The following is a 22781-nucleotide window of genomic DNA, read 5'->3' as shown; positions in this document are numbered from 1 at the left end:
GGCGAATAAAAGCAGGTGGGGAAAACCGGGATACGACATAGGCAAATGGACGACAGTACCTGAGCGAAAATGATTCAATATTGAAAGCTCTTTCCTCACTGGAAAACGCGAACATATTTTTGGAACGTACTGTTAACTATGACCGTAAGGCTACTGTGACGGTATATGCGGTCTTGGATCTGTGTGGCGGAAGGTTGAGCTTCATTAGTAGAAGGGGTGGGAGTGAAGTACATTCAAAAACTCAGGTACAATAAAAATTGAAGCAAAAATAAAATGATGTCCCTGTATAATTAAGTTCAGTGGTAAGACATTATAAAGAATTATCTTTCGTCAAACTATGTATACTTTTTTGACGCACCCTGTATATGTGTATAATTAATATTTCTACCTCTAAATATTGTCTTTGTTTTTTTTTGTATTGTGAAATTTTACATCCAACTTACTTTATTAAGGTTATACATTGCTTTTTATAATTTTTTTTCACCATGGATAATAATCAAATCATCAGCAAATAGCAACATATTTATGTGCAGTATTTATATTACTTTAATACCTGTTGTTGCGTTATTCCTTCAAGTCTTCATAAGGACTTAGTACTGGCGATGTAGATGTAAATCTATGATAGTTTGAATAGCCATGTATTTTATTGTTTGTAATCACAGATATAATATTGTCAAACTGTGATAAGGTATTGAAATGATGACCGACTTTTTACGGTATCGGTAGTTACTATATTTCACAACACCCTATGAGTAATGACATATTGTGAAATGTTATAAATTCTATATTACATTACTCATTTCATTAATTAAACAAATGAAATAACCGTACTTTTCTGCTTCATTATACTTTTTGCCAATATTTCGAAATGCAGCATTTTCTAGGAAAAAAAGTATTTTTATACGCTGGAAATATATGGCATTTATTATAATTATAATGTTTTCTATATGTTAGTAAAAAAAAGCCAATTGAATTATAAAATACGAAACACATGAAAATAAATATTGTATTATTTTAATTATTCTCGAACAAAATTACTTAAAATGTTATATAGGACCTAATAAATGAGCTTAAGTTCATGAAATGTACTTATTTAAAAAAATATAATTAAATTCCATGAAAGTTGATGTTGTAGAAATCTATAATACGTCGTACAAAGAAATGACAATTATACATACTGTGAAAATATGATCTGGCAAGCATTTCGTGGATTAAGTCTCATAAATGACCAAGTTCACTTTAACATTTCAAAGTATTTCATGTAGACATATTGAAGTTATAAAATAGGAGTTTTCGATTGGAAATATTTTGTCCATCAAAGAAATTATTGTAAAACATTTACAGCATATTATTTTTAGTGTTCTTTGGTTTCAATATTATGGAGGAGAATTTGGGCACAGTAAAATCCTGAAAGAAGTTTTAATAGGCGTTTTGTATTTGCTTGTATAACAATGATTTCATTAAAAATGATTATACAGTACATCTATTTTGTTTGGGCTCGCTACTATACGGAATAGGAAGGCGGCAATTACGCAAGCACAAGCCGAGCAGGCAGGCAGCGATAAGGCGGTATGATGCGGTATGAGTCAGTTGTTTTGTGAGACGTGTGCAGTGCGGTTTCAGTTGTCTGATTATGTCTACTATTTGCAACATGGTTCCAAGATTTACTACCGAACAAAGAATTTTCATTAGTTCTAATTTATTTTAAAACAAATCACCTGCCTAGTGTCGTATAATATTTAAAGTTTGATTTCCTAGTCTTGATCCACCTAATGAGAGAACAGTTCACAGAAAAAGAAAGATTCAAAACTACAGGATCAGAATTGGACAATAAATCAATTCGAAGGCGTCATTAAACTGTATACAAGAAGAAATAGCTAATATTTCGGAAGCAGAGCTGCAACATGTGAATCAAAATGTAAACAGACGCTACAACGTTTGCCTTCCAGCAAATGGGGAACACTTTCAACATCGTCTTTGAAAAGGTAAACATTTTTTATAATTTCAAATTGCAGAAAACTGTCCGTTCCACGGATTATATATCACATGTTCTTGACTCACATCATACAGTTCTGCGGGTAGCGTTTTTACATCTGCACGGATCAGTGCTGCATATACTCAGCTTCCATGTTTTCCCTAAATCATGTTTACTATTATGTTCTATAATATACATAGTGAGCCAAAAAATGCACAAATTTAAATGGTTATATTCCAGTAGCTAATGATTTCACTTGAAAGTTTATTTCACAGGCAAATTTCACAGTCCTTGTAGACCGGGAAAGTACTGTAATATTAAATTTGTTACCATTTATTGAACATTTTTTATTTTTTGTAAAGCAGTGTAAAATCGATCGTTTATTCCAAACTAATCATTATGGTCTTACAAGTTCAACAGGCCAAGTCGTATGTTGTGCTGTCATCATTTGTTTTCTTTCGTTTTGAGTTCTCATTTTGTGTCGCTTAACGAACGAACAGAAGATGTTCATTAAACATTTGCACCAATATGATAATTTATCTGCCCGTCAAATTGTAAGGAACTACGCTCAGCGAGAATGGTCTGTTCCAAGTGTACAACGACTGATTAGGAAGCTACAGACATGAAATCCTCCTTGAGAGATTATTGCGTGAAAGATTGCATTTCTCAGATTCTCTGATGGTTTCCGCTGGAGTTTCAAACGAGATCTTAATCCTATGGACTATTTTGTATCGAGTCAACTACAAAAAGCAGTTTACTACAAAACAAGAATTCGTAATATTGAACATTTAAGACAACGCCTTCTTGAATGTTGGGACCGGCTTGATCAAAGACAGATATCCAGTGCTATTGGACAATGGAGAAGACGCCTACAAATGGTTGTGCGAGCAAATGGCGATCACATAGAGCATCATCTTAATTTTGATTATTTGAAAGATCATTAATTATTATTAATTTTACCAACATTCAGTTTCTGCATTTTGAAGTAATAAATCATCTTCGAAAGCACATTTTTCTCATCATTGTGTAGCCTATTGACCTCCATAAGATTTTAATCGAGCCTCAAAGAAACATAATAAAAAGTCCTGAATATGTTTAAAGTCTAGTCTTTCGAACAGTGTATTCATTATAAATTAATGCTATGTATTTCCGATAATAGAATATTTCAAATTTTGTGCTGTTTTTCTTGGCCTAATGTGTATATTGTATATACTAGATCAGTATTATTATAGATCTAATTATATTTCCTGACATATGTAGCACTAATATTTTGTACAGAGCTACGTTCACTGTATTAGTGCGTTTAGATGGTCAAAAAGTGGCTGGACAGACCATTTAAATTTAGTAGCAATCCCACTTACAGTTGTCATGATCCATTACTATTATGTACCGAACTAGGTTATACCTTTCGTAGCGTCCTGACGTAAGCATTTAGGGTCAGAGTTTGAACCCCAAAACTCCAGTATATACTAAACGATAACATTCCTAACTTGTTTGGGAACGAAAATTCACAGCCTAGTGATGATGATACGAGTATTCCGGCACGACAGCACACAAGCAAACATCGCTTTTTCTTCATGCATTCTCAATGTGGAACTTCGAAATATTTTCATATTATTTTAACCTTAAAACTACATAATCGCGGTGGAATACTGTAGACGTTACGTCACAGTTTACAACTGCACTGCAATTACTTCTCCTCCACTACAGAGTCACTGTTCGCGAGTAATAGCACTAATTGGACTGTCCCGTTGCAATTTCATACAATTTAACACCGAGAGACGAAGTGTATGTCTGGTAGACTAACATAATTAGAACTTCTGAGATTGTCGCAGGAAATAGGAATGCAGCATTTCGGCTGATTATACCTGGTGCGACGAACAAGATTGTATGCCTCTACGATGCATGTTTTTACCCCCTTGTGATTGAATCTAAGGGACTGTCTTAACGGTCTTACGAAGCGGCTCTTTACATTCATGAATTAGAAGTTAAAGCAACATGTTGTACTGCTGTACACAATAGTTATAAAGAGTGTTAACTAATATGCGGAAACGTTTCGGGAATTTACAGAGCACCTAAAAACAACATGTAAAAACATATCGTCGTTGTTCCTGCAATAACTCCTATGCGACATATTTATCGATTTTCAGATTTTTGTTGTATTAAATAACTTAAATAGTGATACAGGAAATAATAATATCTACTATATGTAATTATATTTCTTTTTTTCTTTCGAAAATGTAAGAATCCACAATCCCCTATGTACCACTGCCATAGAATGGATAAATGTGTTCTTCTTCCTACTGAAAAATTTCATATTTTGCACATAGAAGTTATTCCAGGAACAACGACGATATAATCTCATACAGCAGAAGCTATAACATAACCTCAATAATATAAACAAGTTAAATGATACAAAAGTTTTCATTAAGGGGAGTGAAATAAACATGTATTATTTTAAAAGGTACAATTATTCAAAGTAAAATGTTGCCAAATAAAGAAACAAATGCTAGGGAGGTGATAAAAATTGTAGAATAATCAGCCATGTTTGGTTGAAACTTGTCAGTCCGTACCATTTTATTGATAAAAAGTAGTGACCTGAAAACTAAACGATAATTCCGTAATTTTATTCAATACAATTATTACTTCAAGCAATTAGTTCGAAACTGATTTTATTGCACTAGGGCCACTAAAACGTACCGTATGTAATATACTTACTTACAAATAGCTTTTAAGGAACCCGCAGGTTCATTGCCGCTCTCATATAAGCCCGCCATCGGTCCCTATCCTGAGCAAGATTAATCCACTCTCTATCATCATATCCCACCTCCCTCAAATCCATTTTAATATTATCCTCCCATCTACGTCTCTGCGTCCCCAAAGGTCTTTTTCCCTCCGATCTCCCAACTAACACTCTATATGCATTTCTGGATTCACCCATACGTGCTACATGCCCTGCCCATCTCAAACGTCTGGATTTAATGTTCCTAATTATGTCAGGTGAAGAATACAATGCGTGCAGTTCTGTGTTGTGTAACTTTCTCCATTCTTCTGTAACTTCATCCTTCTTAGCCCCAAATATTTTCCTAAGAACCTTATTCTCAAAGACCCTTTATTTCTGTTCCTCTGTCAAAGTGAGAGTCCAGTTTCACAACCATACAGAACAACCGGTAATATAGGGTAAACATTGGTAATTTCGTGGCAGTGGTTATTTCGTGATACTTTTTCTTTGCTCTTTCGTGAACTAACCAATGATGTTACGAGATTTAAATTTCCGCCAAGGGATTGCATATGTTGTCCGGTATCCAGAAACATACATCTACGCTTTGTGTGACTATTGTAGCTGCTTCAGCGAGCTTTTATGTTTGGAGAGAGCAAGTTAGCGTCGACTTCTCAGGCGTACAAATTTTGTGGATGTTTGTGATTACATTACAGGCTTATTACTAAAGGTAAGCATGTGATATTTGGTACAATGATTTCTTATATCTTAATGAAAGTTTAGGAAATGTTTTTGGAATTTTAGATACAGCTGTAGTCACCATATAGAAATCTCAGCTGTTTGAGGCGAAATTTTGTTGAACAATAAGCGTTACATTTTAAACTATTTTAAAAATTGTATTACAATACGAATATTAGAAATCTGATGATGAGATGTGATAACAAAAAAGAAAAGGGGGACGCAATGGGTTCAGTGTAGCTTCTGTTTGATTTGTTATCATGCTAAGTGCCAATAATAAATGCTAGATGACTTACTTGCAAGAATTGTGACAGAAGATGAAACATGGCTCCGCCATTTTGGACCGTAGACAGAGGCAGACAATGGAGTGGCATCATGCAAATTCACCAAAGAAATAGAAATGCAAAAGTGTACCTTCGGCAGGAAAATTTATGGCTACTGTGTTTTTCGATTCAGAAGGACTCTTGCTTGTGGACATCATGCCACACGGAACCACCATTAATTCTGACGCGTATGTGGCAACTCTCAAGAAACTTCAAGCTCGACTGAGTCGTGTTCGACGACATCGGGAGAAGCAGGATGTTCTGCTATTGCACGACAATGCACAGCCATATGTCAGTCACAAGACTACAGACCAGATCAGAAAATTCGGGTAGACAACACTGAAACACCGCCTTACAGTCCTGAACTGGCACCGTACGATTACCATCTCTTTGGTAAACTGAAGGATCCCTTCGCGGAACGAGGTTAGAAGATGACTCCCTTGTGCACGCTGCTAAAGAGTGGCTCAGACGTGTTGGTCCAGACTTTTACCGTGCTGGTCTACAGACCCTCGTTCCTAGGTTACTTAAGGCAATTGAAAGGGACGAGGATTATGTGGAAAACTGACTTTTGTTCCTAAAGGACGTATCTACATTCTGTGAAAATAGCAAAGCTGTAGGATAAAAATACAATTTTTAAACAAATGTTATGCATTACTTTTGGAGTTACCCTAGTAATACAGGCTATAGTAAAGTCCGTAATAAAAGTGTTCACCCATTCAGGGCAAAGAAGATCCCTTTTAAATTTCAATTTTTACTTTGATTTCATTCTTATTATGTGTTGATATGTACTTCTATGTTTTCTTGCTGTGAATATTAGACGGAATTACTATGTTTGAAGTCTTGTAACAATAAATGAGAATTTCTTTTGACTTTAATGAATTTTTCCACAATTGTTCTACCTCTCACGAAATTATCAATGTAATATCACGAAATTATCAAGGTTATCACGAAATAACCAACCTTTCAGCTTAAGTTGTAAAAGTGATTTCTGGCACTTGTTCAAGAGCGTGTCCAATCTTTTATGTCTCCAGATTTGTGCAGCAAATTATCGTCTTTCAGATGAAAAAGTCGGAATAAGGATATATTTCCACATTTGAATTTTAAATTAATTTTCATGAAATTATCACGAAATTACCAATGTTTACCCTAACTGTTTTATAAATTCTAACTTTGAGATTTTTTGACAGCGAAGTAGATGACAAAAGCTTCTCAACCGAATAACAACAAACATTTCCCATATTTATTCTGCGTTTAATTTCCTCTAGAGTGTCATTTATATATGTTACTTTTCCTCCAAGGTATTTGAATTTTTCCACCCCTTCGAAGGATGTAATATACTAAGTTTTAATAAAAATGGAGGCAGTTCAAGGGATTTCAAGCATGCATGCATACATACATCAAGAATAAAGGGAAAAAACTCGTTAAAAAAGGGAGAGGTTGATATTCGTTCCATCTGAAACGAAAGAACAAAGTTAAGGGCATAACATTTGTTGAGTTACTACATTTTAATAAACAAAACCACCCGTTTGACAAGAACTTAAAAGGAACCAAGCACGGAAATGTTTTGTTATTTTACACACATTAAATATCATCGGACCCCAACACAGGACGCACATTTGAAAAACGCAAGCGAATAACCTTTCTAGGTGTTTGCGTATTTATGCTGTGATACTTCACACGCAAAGTACTAAAAGTGTTCTCCCTCACATATATTTTAAAGGTGGAGTATTATAGCGGTATTCTACTAAGAGCTACACCGCCAGGGATGCTGCTGCTCCCGCCGAGATATATGGCCACGTAATTAACCTGCAGTACAACAAGGCCTCGGGCCCTACACGACGCCAAGTTACGCCTCCTGGATGGAATTAACGCATCTCCAAAGCCTCGAGAATTACCGCAACAATAGATCTGAGTTTTCTTGTCAAGACTGCTTTGTTCTGGCAAAACAGCTGAGGGGTTCAAGGGGCTGTAGTAGTACATGTTCTGAAATGAGGGCTCGGAGATTATCGGATTGGTGACATCCACTTCGGCATCACTGAAGCTGTCTTGTGCATTAGTGTGATTGTTTTTGATATCAAGTACGTCAAAATATTGTATTGTCTGTTAAATGAAGGAGGATTACGGGTGGAGGAATGGTTTATGGGAGACACTCTGTTGCAAAATATAAAAAAATAAATAAATAAATAAATAAATAAAATAATAATAATACTTACTTACTTATTGGCTTTTAAGGAACCCGGAGGTTCATTTCTGCCCTCACATAAGCCCGCTATTGATCCCTATCCTGAGCAAGATTAATCCAGTCTCTACCATCATGTCCCACCTCCCTCAAATCCATTTTAATATTATCTTCCCATCTACGTCTCGGCCTCCCCAAAGGTCTTTTTTCCGCCGGCCTCACAACTAACACTCTATATGCTTTTCTGGATTCTCCCATACGTGCTACATGCCCTGTCCATCTCAAGCGTCTGGATTTACAGTAATGTTCCTAATCATGTCAGGTGAAGAATACAATGCGTGCAGCTCTGCGTTGTGTAACTTTCTCCATTCTCCTGTAACTTCAATCCTCTTAGCCCCAAATATTTTCCTAAGAACCTTATTCTCAAACACCCTTAATCTCTGTTCCTCTCTCAAAGTGACAGTCCAAGTTTCACAACCATACAGAACAACTGGTAACATAACTGTTTTATAAATTCTAACTTTCAGATTTTTTCACAGAAGACTAGATGACAAAAGCTTCTCAACCGAATAATAACAGGCATTTCCCATATTTATTCTGCGTTTAATTTCCTCCCGAGTGTCATTTATATTTGTTACTGTTGCTCCAAGATATTTGAATTTTTCCACCTCTTCGAAAGATAAATCTCCAATTTTTATAGTTCCATTTCGTACAATATTCTCGTCACGTCGGGATTTACTTCCAACCCTATCTCTTTACTTGCTTCAACTAGAATTTCCGCGTTTTCCCTAACCTTTTGTGGATTTTCTCCTAGCATATTGACGTCATCCGCATAGACAAGAAGCTGATGTAACCTATTCAACTCCAAACCTTGTCTATTATCCTGAACTTTCCTAATGGCATATTCTAGAGCGAAGTTAAACATAATAGTAGTAATAATAATAATAATAATAATAATAATAATAATAATAATAATAATAATAATAACAATAATAATAATAATAATAATAATAAAAAAAAAAACTTTGGTGGCTGATACTGCTACTTATGCTGGTAAATATATATTTTTATTTTTAAAGCTTTTTTTTTACGTAAGAGTGAGATATGTACGAATTCGTGTAACAAGCAAAGTATGTCACTCTTTTTAATAATGTAATCATCAGAGACCGGAAGTTTAGACATTATGAATCATTAAAATAGGCAGGCAAAAAGACATCATAAATAGCTAAAATAGGTAGGTAAAAAGGCATTATAAGTAGCTAAAATATGCAATAAAAGGCAATTACAAAAACCTTGCACTAGATACATAACCTTGCACTTTCCATAAAGGGATTTCGACAGCAAGAAAAGCTTTACTGTACATAAGTCGAATGCAAATTGAGATTTTCGACCCGATGTTGCAATTACTGTAGGAAGCAAAGAAATATTCTTCCCAGTAGCCTTGGAAAGTGCATTTTTGTGTTTGGTTGTACTGATATATTGCGATATGAAATATTTAGCTAGCTACAACAACGTCGCAATGAAAAATGAAGGAAAAATAACGTTAGACCCGCATCCATTGTTGCCTTGTCAAATAAACACAAGCGATAATTAAAACGCTTACTGTTATACATTTTTGTACGGCAGCATTCATTGTTGCAAAGAGAATATGAACTGACAAAGACACTAATATACATTCGGTGAAGTCACTTTCATTGTAGCGGTTATAGAAATAAATTAGAATATACCTGTAGGTAATTTTAATAATAAATTAATAAATAATAGATAAATAAATCAAATAAAGGCAAAAAAGCATTTATTTTGTAAATTAGATATTTATATTTTAAAAAAGGCAGAAAAGGGCAACATAAAACTGTGACGTTTCAATCACAAATGTATAATTCATAGAGATTTACTTTCAAAATGAAGATAGATTTAACACATTAAAAAAGGCATTCTGCCAAAGTTCCGGTCTCTGGTAATCATCATAATTATTGTCATCATAGTCATTATCGTCTGCTTTAAAAGGAGAAACACACAATCTATCCAGGCTCAAATAGTATATGACGATAGAAGGTTGGGAATTTTTTTTATATAAAATCGAGAAAAGTTAGAAAAACGACCAGAGCGAGTTTTTCAATTTCCGAGATTTTGTAATGCGTGTATTGTACAACATTTTTGCACGATTATATATATATATATAAAGTTGCAAATACAATATATTTTGCATTATTACAAAGAAAGTATTCCGAATCTCAGCACTGAGCAATCTGATGGAATCATTACAATGTGCTAAATTACAGCTAAATATCACATTTCTTAAAATGAACTTATTTGGTGCAGAGTTAATTTCATGATAGAAAAATTAAAAGATGGACAAACTGGAAAATAATTCGTTCATGTTCTTCATATATATATATTTTTTTCACACGATCGTTTCTGAAATATACATTATTACATTTAACGTGAATTTCAAGTGTAATAACCCGAAGTCACTAAACAAAAAACTGTTAACAAAACTTTACTATTGATATTTATTCAGACATTAATGTATGCTCATGTGTAGGTGTTACGGTGAAGGGTTAATTGTATCTGTTGGAGGAAACTCTAATTGCAATTTTACATCTAACATCACATTTCAACTGCAGGTACTATTCAGATATGATATGATTATAATGAGTTGGCATTTAAATTCTTTAGTTTACAGTCGAAACCTTATCTACGGCCTATTTATAAACTCCATCCTATCTGCGAACGCCGGAGTTCCTCACTTTTAGTTAGCTATAATGTGTTCACAGTCTCTCGAATATAAAGTATGTCCATCTTTATGTATCTTAAACAACTGCAGAGTGCTATAAATCTCCAAAAAAACAAACAAAAATATCATAAGAGCTAATTATCTAAACGACTCAATTACGGAGTTACTCAAAATGGAAGACGATGAGAATAATAAAATGAGGAACGTACTGACATGAAGTTTATTTTGGGTAGGCACGATTCAATTCACGTGTTGCTGCCCGTATGAACGCTGCACACTACGCTTGTAAACTTCAGCTAAAACTCTACAGCTAGTGAACGAAACGTGTTTTGGTAATTTGTGATATTCAGAAATGGATCACATTGTTCTTCATACTAAAGCTGTGACAAGAAAACCATACAGACACGGTATTCCAGCAGTTTGGCTCTCCACTTCGGTGAGCAAAAGAAATAGTTCGTGATATTCTGAATAACATTTGACATCAATTGATGCGGTTGAGATGGGTAAAAAAAATTACGTGACCTACAAGTTCTCCAGACTTGACACTACTCGATTTCTTTCTTTGAGGTATTGTAAAAAAATGTATGTGTATATGCAGAGAAACGCTGAGATATTGATAATCTAACAGGAGAAACTCTCTCAGCTTTTGAAAAAAAATCACCCTGAAATGTAAGATCATACGAGAGGGATTAGTCCGACGATGTAAATTCTGTTGTGTGCGTAATGGTGGGCACATTGAGTTCTAATGTGGTCAAACTCCCATCCTTCTAGAATGTATTTACCAATTAATAAAAATAAATAGTAACTGTTCTCATGTTACAGCGGTTTTACTTTATACCTTTCCAAACGGATCACTCTGTATATCAATTTCATTTGTTCGTCCTGAAAGGTATGCAGTGACAATTGAAGGGTTCAGAGCCATAGTGGGCCAAACGCCATTTATTAAAAACGGAGAAAGCAAGGGTTAAAGTTAAGTGAATACCATATTTTAATGAAGATTGGTATATTATTTAGTTTTAATGTGTATACTTTATATTACTTGCTGTAGGTTTCCATTCAATTATGGTAATAACTTCATTTTAACCTTTGTTTTCTACGGTTTTAGTAAATGGCGCTTGGCCCACTATGGTTCTGAACCCTTCAATTGTTAGGTGAATTATTGTCATCCTTCACGGTCCAAAAGTCTCGGGAGTAAAGTAACGTTACAGGCTCCGCCACTCTTCCAATTCCTCTCTTTCATGTTTCGAAACAGTCCGCTGACTGATCTGCGGCTGGCTTTTACTTACTTACTTTACTTACTTACTTATTTACTTATTTATCTACTTACTGGCTTTCAAGGAACCCGGAGGTTCATTGCCGCCCTCACATAAGCCCGCCATTGGTCCCTATCCTGAGCAAGATTAACCCAGTCTCTATCATCATATCCCATCTCCCTCAAATCCATTTTAATATTAACTTCCCATCTACGTGTCGGCCTCCCCAATGGTCTTCTTCCCTCCGGCCTCCCAACTAACATTCTATATGCATTTCTGGATTCGCCCATATGTGCTACATGCCCTGCCCATCTCAAATGTCTGGATTTAATGTTTCTAATTATGTCAGGTGAAGAATAAAATGCGTAGTTCTGTGTTGTGTAACTTTCTCCATTCTCCTGTAACTTCATCCTTCTTAGCCCCAAATATTTTCCTAAGCACCTTGTTCTCAAACACCCTTAACCTATGTTCCTCTCTCAAAGTGAGAGTCCAAGTTTCACAACCATAAAGAACAACCGGTAATATAACTGTTTTATAAATTCTAACTTCAGATTTTTTGACAACAGACTGGATGATAAAATTTCTCAACCGAATAATAACAGGCATTTCCCATATTTATTCTGTGTTTAATTTTCTCCCGAGTATCATTTATATTTGTTACTGTCGCTCCTAGGTATTTGAATTTTTCCACCTCTTCAAAGGATAAATTTCTAATTTTTATATTTCCATTTAGTAGAATATTCTGGACACGAGACATAATCATATACTTTGTCTTTTCGGGATTTACTTCCAAATCTACGTGCCAGAGAATTAGTCCCATTCAGGGGCTTATTTGAAGGTTTCGTAACAAGCTGTTTTTTGCGGTGATGGGTTGTTCGGCAGGCTTTTACTTCAACAAAACTAAGATATGAGTTGCAAAGCAACTAACAAAGAACAACACACAATGTTGGACAATAGTATTAGGTCGTTAACAAGACGCAGAACTGTGGAGAAAGGAAACAGGTCGTCTTTGTCGATACTGGAGCAAAGGAAACTATTTCGGAGTTCAGGGAAGACAACAACTCTTGCTACTCGGACAGACTTGAGCTGCAAATGTTACAGGGCTCGTGCACAGCAAACAGATACTTTAACCCAGGACTAGTTAATTCTTCTCTATGGATTTCGGACAGCTAACACAAGGCTGAATAGAGAAGAGGCTTCTAGACTGTTACGCAAAGTCGTTTTTTTTTCTTTTTTTTGATTGGCTGGTGTAACGCTTGTCAGACATTCAGAGCGCATCTTTCAAAATGAGCCCTCGTTACGGTACAGCCTTCTGAACGGTCGTTATATCTGCTTGAGCCCAAAACCCTTTTAATAGGCGGACAGCTTTTCAACTTCATTTTAACATTTGTGGGGGAGAAGGGGGGGCTGAAAAACTTGCTCAGTCTGTAAAATGTCATTCTGACCATCGTAATATGTGACAGAGTAATAAGACAGTCCTTAACAACGGGAATATGCGTTTCAAAATTAGATCTATATCATAAATAAGGTTAAAAAGAGAGAATGTACAACATGTGAAAGTAAACGTCTCTGTATTTTTAATCAATGTAGTATTAAATGTATTTATTTAACCTTCAGGCCTTCTCTTACCCTCTACGAGATTTTAGGTTCTTATTTATGGCGGTAATAAATCATGTGATTAAGACTAAAAAAACATAAATATAATGCTCCTAACAGCTCTTGGATAATCTCACTCTATCTAAAAAATAAATTAATGTAATTGCAGCACCGTAGCGCAATGACATTCGCTTCACATATCTCAATACGGCTCGTCTATCGTAAATATTACGCAATATTCAACTGGTATATCTGTGCCGACGGATGTTTTTGGAACTAACCAATGGCTCTGCATAACGGTTGCATTTGGTAGCCGTAGAAATACATCACTGGCGCCCTCCTTATCAAACGCATATATCATATATCAAATTTCTGATAACTGAAAGCTGGCTTCAATCTGATTAATCTATCACAGTAAACCCATTTTCCAGCTTCTCTAATGGTATTCAAAGTTAAGCGACAAGTAAATTCTGTGATTATTTAGTACGAACAAGTTCTAAACTTTACATTTTTAAACACTACTATAATACTTTACTGGAATCATAATTGTGCACAATAGCACACAAACTCACAAACTGCATCTTTAAAGTTTTCTTGATAGTGGACAAGTTATGTTCTTTCAAAGATTTTTTTTCTGTAAATTACAAATAACAATCCAACGAACTTCTTGAAGTAAAACATTTTAGGCAGTATACCGGTGTATTACTGTAACACGGTACTGTTCTTAATGAAGTGTTTAAGATTATATTATGTAATAATCTTTGCTGTAAAATTTTAACTCAAAATGTTACTGTTTCATAGGTACCGCTCTTAATGTCATGTCTAAGCCTACATTACGATAATCTTTATTGTAAAATTTTAACTTCCAATACCAGTACAACTGTAAAATTTAACTTAAAATACTGTATCACAGATATCGCCCTTTTGTACAAGTGTACTTTTCAATAAAATGTCTAAAGTGTTTATCATCAACTTTGTTGAAAGGAATGCTGGCATGGACCATCATTTCACACAAACATCTGCAAAATTCGACGGCTGGCGTTGAATTACTAGTTGAAGGTAGATCGTCAGACTCACTTCTTTTTACAAATTTAAAACGGTTTACATGTTTTTTTTGATTACAATGCTGTAAATACCGTCTTTTAGAACATATTATGTCAGCCTTACGTAAATTACAAGTATGTCTTCCTAATTCCTCTACTTACTTCTGCACTTTCGTACTTATTTTAAGCATAATCATTTCAACTAGTAATGCATCATATCATAAAAATTTCTAAACTGAAGTATAGTGTGCTTGTTTAGGAGTAAGGAACCTGTTTTAGAGTGATCCTACAGTGCGCGTTATTTGTTGTGATTCTGAACAGTGTGTACTGAAGGGCACGTTTTGTATTGTATAACCTATGCACACTTATACACACTCCTACGTTGTGGGATTAAGAAAACGATCTTTAAATAATAGGCTTATAGGGAAAAAATGGCGAACATAGCTGTACGTTTTAAAATTGGTTTATACTTATTTTTCTCTCATTTACATCTTAACAAAGGAGAATTTCATTTTATTATTTTTTTTTTTCACTTTTGAATAATCCTAGACATTAAATTCTTAATATCAGTGATAACTTCTCAACCCTGCTAAGCAACAGATTTATCATTCCGCCTCATTCTTTGATGAGAAATATAAACAGGTTTATTTCCTTATCACAACCGAAGCGATTTTACAAGACATAAGTATCTCTGATTAAAGTTGCAGATTCAGAATTCACGGCGTCTCTCCTGGCGGTCTTCACCTACCTTGTCAAAACAACAGACGACAGAGTCTTCTCGACTCCTCCTGCACTGCGATATGACACAGTTCATTTCAATGTGCAGATGAACACCAGCCATCTCCTCCTCGTCCCGTCCCGTGATCATTTGATCACATTTCCGTCCCTCTCGCGTATGTGGTACCTAAGAGTTTATGTCCATTTTCAGTTTTCCCCTTCAAAATTTTCTAGAGCTCCTTCAGTGGAGCAGCGTAACCCGGAGTGAGACTAGTGGCCAACAGGTTTGGAGCTCACATATTTAGTTTCTTACAGCCCCCAACCCCCTTGCAAGGACGCATTTGCGTACCTTTTCAATTTGTCCTCCCAATTCTCCTCTCTTTTTTCGATTTTTCGATTTTCGATCGAAGAATCCGTTGCAAAATTTTGTGTCTCCTGATTTCAAAAACTGCGTAGAATTTATAGAAAGAATCTCCCATTACGTGAGATACGACAGTAGTAAACTTCTGTGTAATCCACTTCTCTAACCGATGTCACAGTTGCTCGAGTTTATATTGCAACTTCGTTAATAATCATCAATATGTAATCACGAACGTACCTACGGCCACAGTTTTATTCAAATATTCATATGGTTCATGATGAAATATTCACAGAATTAAAAAAAGTGCATTCCAAATGACGGTGAATTGTAACGAAGTGAAATCAAAGCGTGGCTCACACTTTTACAAACTGAATGCGATCTATTAATATGAACATAACAGGGTTCAGTACGCTTTATTAAATCCTGTTACAGTTCATTAGATTCGTCATTATTCTACATAGACATGAGGGGGACTGCAAAACACAAAACCCAGAGGTGTAGCTGTGGTGAAAGGGCAGTGCACTCGTCAAACGCAGAGCGTGTCAAAAGCCCACAGTCTTGATATCAAAGTGGTTAATGCAACAACCCAAAATTAAATGGCTGTGCAAAATGTATTCAGGTGCATATGCAATTACTTTCCAAAGAGGACTTATTCATAGAATTTCGAATGTATTTTATAGTTCAATTACTGAAATAACCTACACAAAATTGCTAATTAACTTTCTTTAATGAAGTATTTTATCACATAAATCAATTGCTAATGAATCTTAAGAGTCAAAAAGTTTTGCAGTTGTGTTTTAGTTTCGTATTGATAGGCGAATTGACTAGGTTAAAAAAAAAACACTGAAAAACGACTGCATGACAATGTGTTCCATTTAAAGCGGGAGAGAAGAATTTTTTACATCTGATGTAAGCATCTGAATGAATACAGTTTAGCTTTGTCCTCAGTGCACAGAACAATTTACAATTAAAATAACAATAACTAAAGTCGCTGAATTATTTTCTATTTTCAAGGCAAATTAGTTAGTTTAATCAAAGCTCTAGTTGATAATTTGAGATCAAAACTTTGTAAGTTTTAAATGAAGGTGTACAATTTATTAACACTTAATTTTAAGACATGTTTTATATTCAAACTTTAGAATAAAATTATTTATTTTTTATTGATTATTTAGCGATGATATAATATCAACTATTTCATAAAATTTGCTTCTTAAATTAATCTATTTTATACAGTGAAATAACACACAATTTTATACAAACATGAAGTAGCTACTATTATCGAAATTGCAAGACACAATTTAGTTCTCTAGTAATGCTTGAAAGAAACCATCGAAAAAATTAATTACAATTAATTTACGACTGTTCCTCTTTTACAACATTTGGGATGTCTGATTTGTATTCTGCAAATATTCAGTATAAATAATTCAAATATATTAAATTTGATTCCTAAATTATTTAATAATCTTCTCAGTGTTAGAGCTGAGAGGTCAACTAATTATAATTATTGAAAGGTAAGGTTCAATGTATGTTTATTTCAGGCCATTGGGGCCAAAAGGATAGCACAACGTGTTTGCCGTATATATTCCCAAGCAAATGCCCTTGGTACTCATTTATGTTAGAAGCTCAGTGACCCTCAAATCTATTAGCCGGAAGGTTTACATAAATCGAGAAAATCCATGACCTTATCAGGAATCGAACTCCTGACCTTTCAGCTTGTATTGCAACATATTAACCGCAACACTACCATGACCTTCTCATAATCAGTAATAATTATTTAATCATAATAAATAATCTTAAACATTACTATCTCGGTTTTCACTCTATTTAAATTGAAACATTCCAGTTATCAAATTTTAATTACTTATAAATCTGTGGACAACTTCTGCAGATGACAGACCTACTTAGAATGGAAAACAATTTTCTGCGTGTTTTTTCTTTTGGTGTATTTATATTAAACGTGGATAAACGTGGACTGATGCTTATTATAATACAAATCGCGGCTTAAAATTAATAAAAAAAGTGGTTCGATTTATATTCGCTTGTAATTAATGAAGATAAAATAGCTATCCCATCTTCTTTAAATAATAAAGGTAATAAACCAATTTAATCTATACTAAAAATTAAAATGCATAATTTTGACTGTTCCTATATAAATTGCAATTCTTCAGTTATTAATGAAGTTAATGAGGTTAAATACTTAGGTATAATTATTTATAATCATTAAAATGGAATAAACTTATTCATTATATTAGTAATAAATTACGTAAAACATTATATTACTTTCTTGTTCTAAGAAATATTTTGTCAACTGTTTACGTACAATTTATTTAGCATTATTTTAATCTATATTTATGTATGGTATTATATGTTGGGGTGGAACTTACAAATCCAACCTCTATCCGTTAATTTTACTACAGAAAAAAGTATTAAAATTTGTTTAAAAAAGCAGAAAGATTACTCAACTGAATTGTTGTTTAAACATTTCAAAGTTTTCAAGATGAAACAAATTTATTATTTTATTTTATTAAAATATTTTCACAGAAATCTTAATAACTCTTAAAGGTATACAACTAAATTTAGAACTAAAAATATAAATTATCTGCGTTTATATGAACTAAATATAAAACGAATGCAGCTTTTTATCATACCATGAATAAAGGTCCTAGATTATTAAAAAAAATTTATTCTAGTATTATTTTAACTAGTAATCACATCCAAATTAATAAAAAAAATAAAAAAAATGTATTTTTATTAGGTTATTTTACGACGCTGTATCAACATCTAGGTTATTTAGCGTCTGAATGAGATGAAGGTGATAATGCCGGTGAAATGAGTCCGGGGTCCAGCACCGAAAGTTACCCAGCATTTGCTCGTATTGGGTTGAGGGAAAACCCCGGAAAAAACCTCAACCAGGTAACTTGCCCCGACCGGGATTCGAACCCGGGCCACCTGGTTTCACAGCCAGACGAGCTGACCGTTACTCCACAAGTGTGGACTAAAAAACTGTATTGGGTTTAGATATTTAACACTTTTCAATCTAATTATTCACTCTCAATGTTATTTTCCTTTGTATTGGAATCCCCCCCCCTAAGCACGAGTCTTACTCATTCAGGAGTGGGCTAGTTTATATTATATTAACTTGTATTCATTTGAAACTTACTATAAATAAACAAACAAACAAATAAATAACTAAGTAAATAAATAAGTTAATAAATAAATAGGTAAATAAATAAATAAATAAATAAATAATTAAATAAGTAAGTAAATAAATAACTAAGTAAATAAACAACTAAGTAAATAAATAAGTAAATAAATGAATAAATAAGTAAATGAATAAGTAAGTAAGTAAATAAGTAAATAAATATGTAAATAAATAAGTAAATAAGTAGGTAAATAAGTAAGTAAATAAATAAGTAAGTTAACAAATACGTAAATAAAAAATAAGTAAATAAATAATTAAATAAATAAATACATAAATAAATAAATACGTAAATAAACAAATAAATAAATAAATTTTAGATAATTTATTTAATGAATCTCAAATTTGAAAGTTGAGTATGTAATATAAATCAGTGTTACTCATGTTTGTGTAAAATGTTAGAAATAAGGAATTTAAATATACCTAACCAATCCTAAAATACCTCAAATATACCTAAACGAAACTGTTAAGGAAAACCAATTTTATATACGTTTCTCCCCATTGTCTGGTATTATAATTCTATTCAAGGATCTTACTTGAGAGATAAAATGTGATACCCTGTTGGAATAATCGCTATTCATAACATTTTCAATACAAAATTTACTCAACATTTATTGGCAGCATTAGAAATCTGATGATAAAATACACTATTAGACATCAATTCGCACAAAGTTGTTACTTTAAGTCAAGACGAACCCTTCGGCATTTCCTACATAAGCCCATAAACGCTGTTACGGTACTTTATTTCTTTGACCCTGAGATCGCAGTATCAGTCAATCTCAATACCCTCTTATAAGGCGACAGAGCGAGTGCACTGCCCTCGGGGAATAATAGCTGACAGATGCGTCACTCACGTCATTGTTGCCGTATGTGGGTGTGATGGGGCCGTCGCTCGCCTCCCACTTGTTCGCTATTCGAATCGTCTCGGCAGTTTTCTGCTGGATGGACTTGGTGTCGTCCAGAAGTGTCAGCTCGTAGAATTCCTGGATGTCTGCAACACACACAACAAAGACAGCTCAGCACAATGCCACTATTGGATTCGACGCAATATATATTTTTATCGACTCTGAAAATGGAATAAAGGTGTTAGTACTTCCGCATCGACATTTCTGTTGAGAAGCAGGTACGTAGATTACGTCACCCAGTTTCGGGAATGAAACTACAGTTGTGCTGGTTTTGAATGTTTTAATTTTTCGGTTTAAAATGGAGAGCATGAGTCTATGAGCGTATTCCAAATCTCACCGGTGAGCAATCCGATGGCATCACGGTGTTCCGAATGCCACCGATGACGTCATTGATGCTCCACCGGTGTCGCACCGGTGCCATCAGCTTGCATAGGTGGTGGCAGTCTCCATCAGTGAATCTGATTGGTTCTTGTATAGGGCGGGATTTAGCAGACGAATGACATCGTGCACTGTTGTGTCATGGCGGTGTGTTTTGCTTTAGTTCTGCTGTATTGTTTGTAATGAGCACAACGTAAAAACAATATGTTAATGGCTTATGAGCAAACATGTCAACGGACCAGTTATTACTACCGGTTCAAGAAATAATTTGTTTATGATCTCTTTTCTTTGAACGAGATGGCAGTACGGAAATTTCGCAAAATTTTGCTAGCGTAGCACAGATAACAACTTACACAGTCACCATGACAGCCATCTATCTTTCCAGCAGTTTTGTTCCTATTCCGCTGCAGCGTGACGTCATTGTTGTCCACCGGACCGGTGAGATTGGGAATACGCAGTACGATAAAGGAAGTAATTAATGAAGAGCAACCAATATACATACAAGGGGCAATCAATAAGTTCCCGGACTCCCTTAAATCTAGGCAACACACAGGACACAGGTAACTGAGAATTTATCTAGAATCAGGTAAACGCCTGGAATTATACTAAATGCACTACTTTAAAGGCAGAGAAGAAGACTAGCCGTAAGGCGTATATGGAAGAAAAATCGGAATACATCGTTTGCGTAAAATACGCTTAGAAGCTCAGTTCTTACAGACAATCTGGCGCTGTTTGATAGACTGACTCAACAGAAATGGAAGCAATGATCTTCAGTGACACGCGTATGTATGTTTAACTTTATAATACAGTATATACAAGTGCAGTTCAGAAATATATTGATTACACCTTGAATTTTCTCTTCATATGATGCAACATTCCGAAATGAGAAGTTCTCTGGAACAAGAACTTAACTACAAAATCTTTAATTTTATGATCAGTTTGTCAAACATTTTTAACAACAGCTCAAGGGTGAGCTAAAATTATATCTCAGTATGCTATATTTTTTTGTTACAAGTATTTTTCAAGCATTTTGATCATTACTACAATAGCCTCAGTTTCTATTCTCGCCACGAAGGTTAATACCCTTTTCAAGGATATACGGCAAAAACAATCAATGTCACAATTCTGTTATGGATGATGTCATTATCAAATTCAATATATTACTGCAAACTTAATGTTGTTTTTTTATCAAAACTGGTAAAGGAGACTGATCAGAAATATTTTCCTTCCTTTTGAATAGGAACAGCAATAAATTTTGCAGTAATGTAATGAACAGTTCATTATCTCAACTGAAACGGAAATGTGACATTGATAATTTTATCCTTGTACCCTTCATTTCCCATCCTTCCGATTGGACATTACTTTATTTATTTCTTGTAATGGCGGGCCAAGCAAGTGCGTATTACATGCAATGACATTTTGTCATATAAAATGTGTTCCAGATGAAATAGTAAATATTTTAGGAGATGGTGTTATGAACTATTCTGAGTAAGAAAAGTTCATATAAACTTGGATAAAATTGTCTTTTGGTTTGAATTTTACGCATAAAAAGTTTCATAAAATGTATGAATGAGAGGTAAACTACTTACTGACTGAATTGATTGATTGATTGATTGAAAGGTGTACAACATATATGACATGCACATTATAGCCGCCAGGTAACAAGTCATTCCCTGAACTATGGATCAACTGCGTTGGTCATTTGTATTGTCCGAAAAAGTCCCCAAACGAAATCGAAGTAGACATAAAACAAGTAAATACAAGAGACGAATAGGTTGTTAATGTTATGAATAGTACTGTCCTCATAAAATACCTCCAAATGATCCCAGAAGAACTACATGTAGATAAATATTGCCAAGAGCGGGTTGAACAGTGCACTGAATTTGGTGGTGGAATTTTATAACGATTTTAAATTGTTACAAATTATTTGCATAATTTAAATAACAATCCATAAATGCAAGGAATAAGTATTCTCTCGTAACTTTGATTGCCTATTATTCTCATTTATATGTTGAGTAGTCACTATAGGTGCTGTATGTGGTTACTAGAGATGAACAAAACTAACTACCGCTCTCGCTCGCTGTATTCGTTGCACTTGTCTTTCGAGTCTCGTCTCGTGATTCTTGTGCGCTTCAAGTCTCGCTCATCATTCTCGAAATAACATTTGGTCGACGTGGAAAGATTTCGTAACTTTGAATAACATATATAATTTAAATAATTAACATTAGAGATGTTTAATTGATACAAGAAGAAAAAAAGAAAACAGTATCATAGTTATCAAAATGTTCTGGTTCTACTATTAGATATTACATATGGTTATATAAATAAAACAAAATTCTCAAATAAATTTGAATTTCTAAGAAACATAAAACATAGCGTTAAATAAAACGGTTTGTTTTACTTGAGATTGTATACTTGATCTCGAACACACGGAAAAAAAATTCCTAGTCTTGTAATAAGGGCCTAGTAATTAAATAAAGATTGGAGAACGGATTACTACACAGAAAGGTAGAGGTGATATTTCAAATAGACTACTTGATTGTTTATAGATATATAACAGTTACCAAAACAGATACAAGTTCAATCTGGTATAAACAACTTTGACGATTCAAGGCTGCTTGATGTTCGAAAGTTGATCACTCCCGAAGTCCAGATGTT

At 34.2% G+C, this 22781-nt stretch overlaps 1 protein-coding gene across 3 annotated transcripts in view; it reads right to left on the bottom strand.

Annotated features, from left to right (window-relative positions):
* LOC138716394 (uncharacterized) overlaps positions 1–22781 on the bottom strand; it is a 1440554-nt gene that overhangs the window by 408481 nt on the left and 1009292 nt on the right. For all 3 annotated transcript variants that reach the window (XM_069849432.1, XM_069849430.1, XM_069849431.1), the window contains exon 3: positions 19695–19831. In XM_069849432.1, coding sequence (XP_069705533.1) covers positions 19695–19831 — 137 coding nt within the window. The remainder of the gene's footprint in view (positions 1–19694; positions 19832–22781) is intronic.

The sequence above is a fragment of the Periplaneta americana genome, chromosome 16, assembly GCF_040183065.1.
Source record: "Periplaneta americana isolate PAMFEO1 chromosome 16, P.americana_PAMFEO1_priV1, whole genome shotgun sequence".
In the NCBI taxonomy this organism is placed as follows: Eukaryota; Metazoa; Arthropoda; class Insecta; order Blattodea; family Blattidae; genus Periplaneta; species Periplaneta americana.
This window is presented reverse-complemented; position numbering and strand designations above follow the sequence as displayed.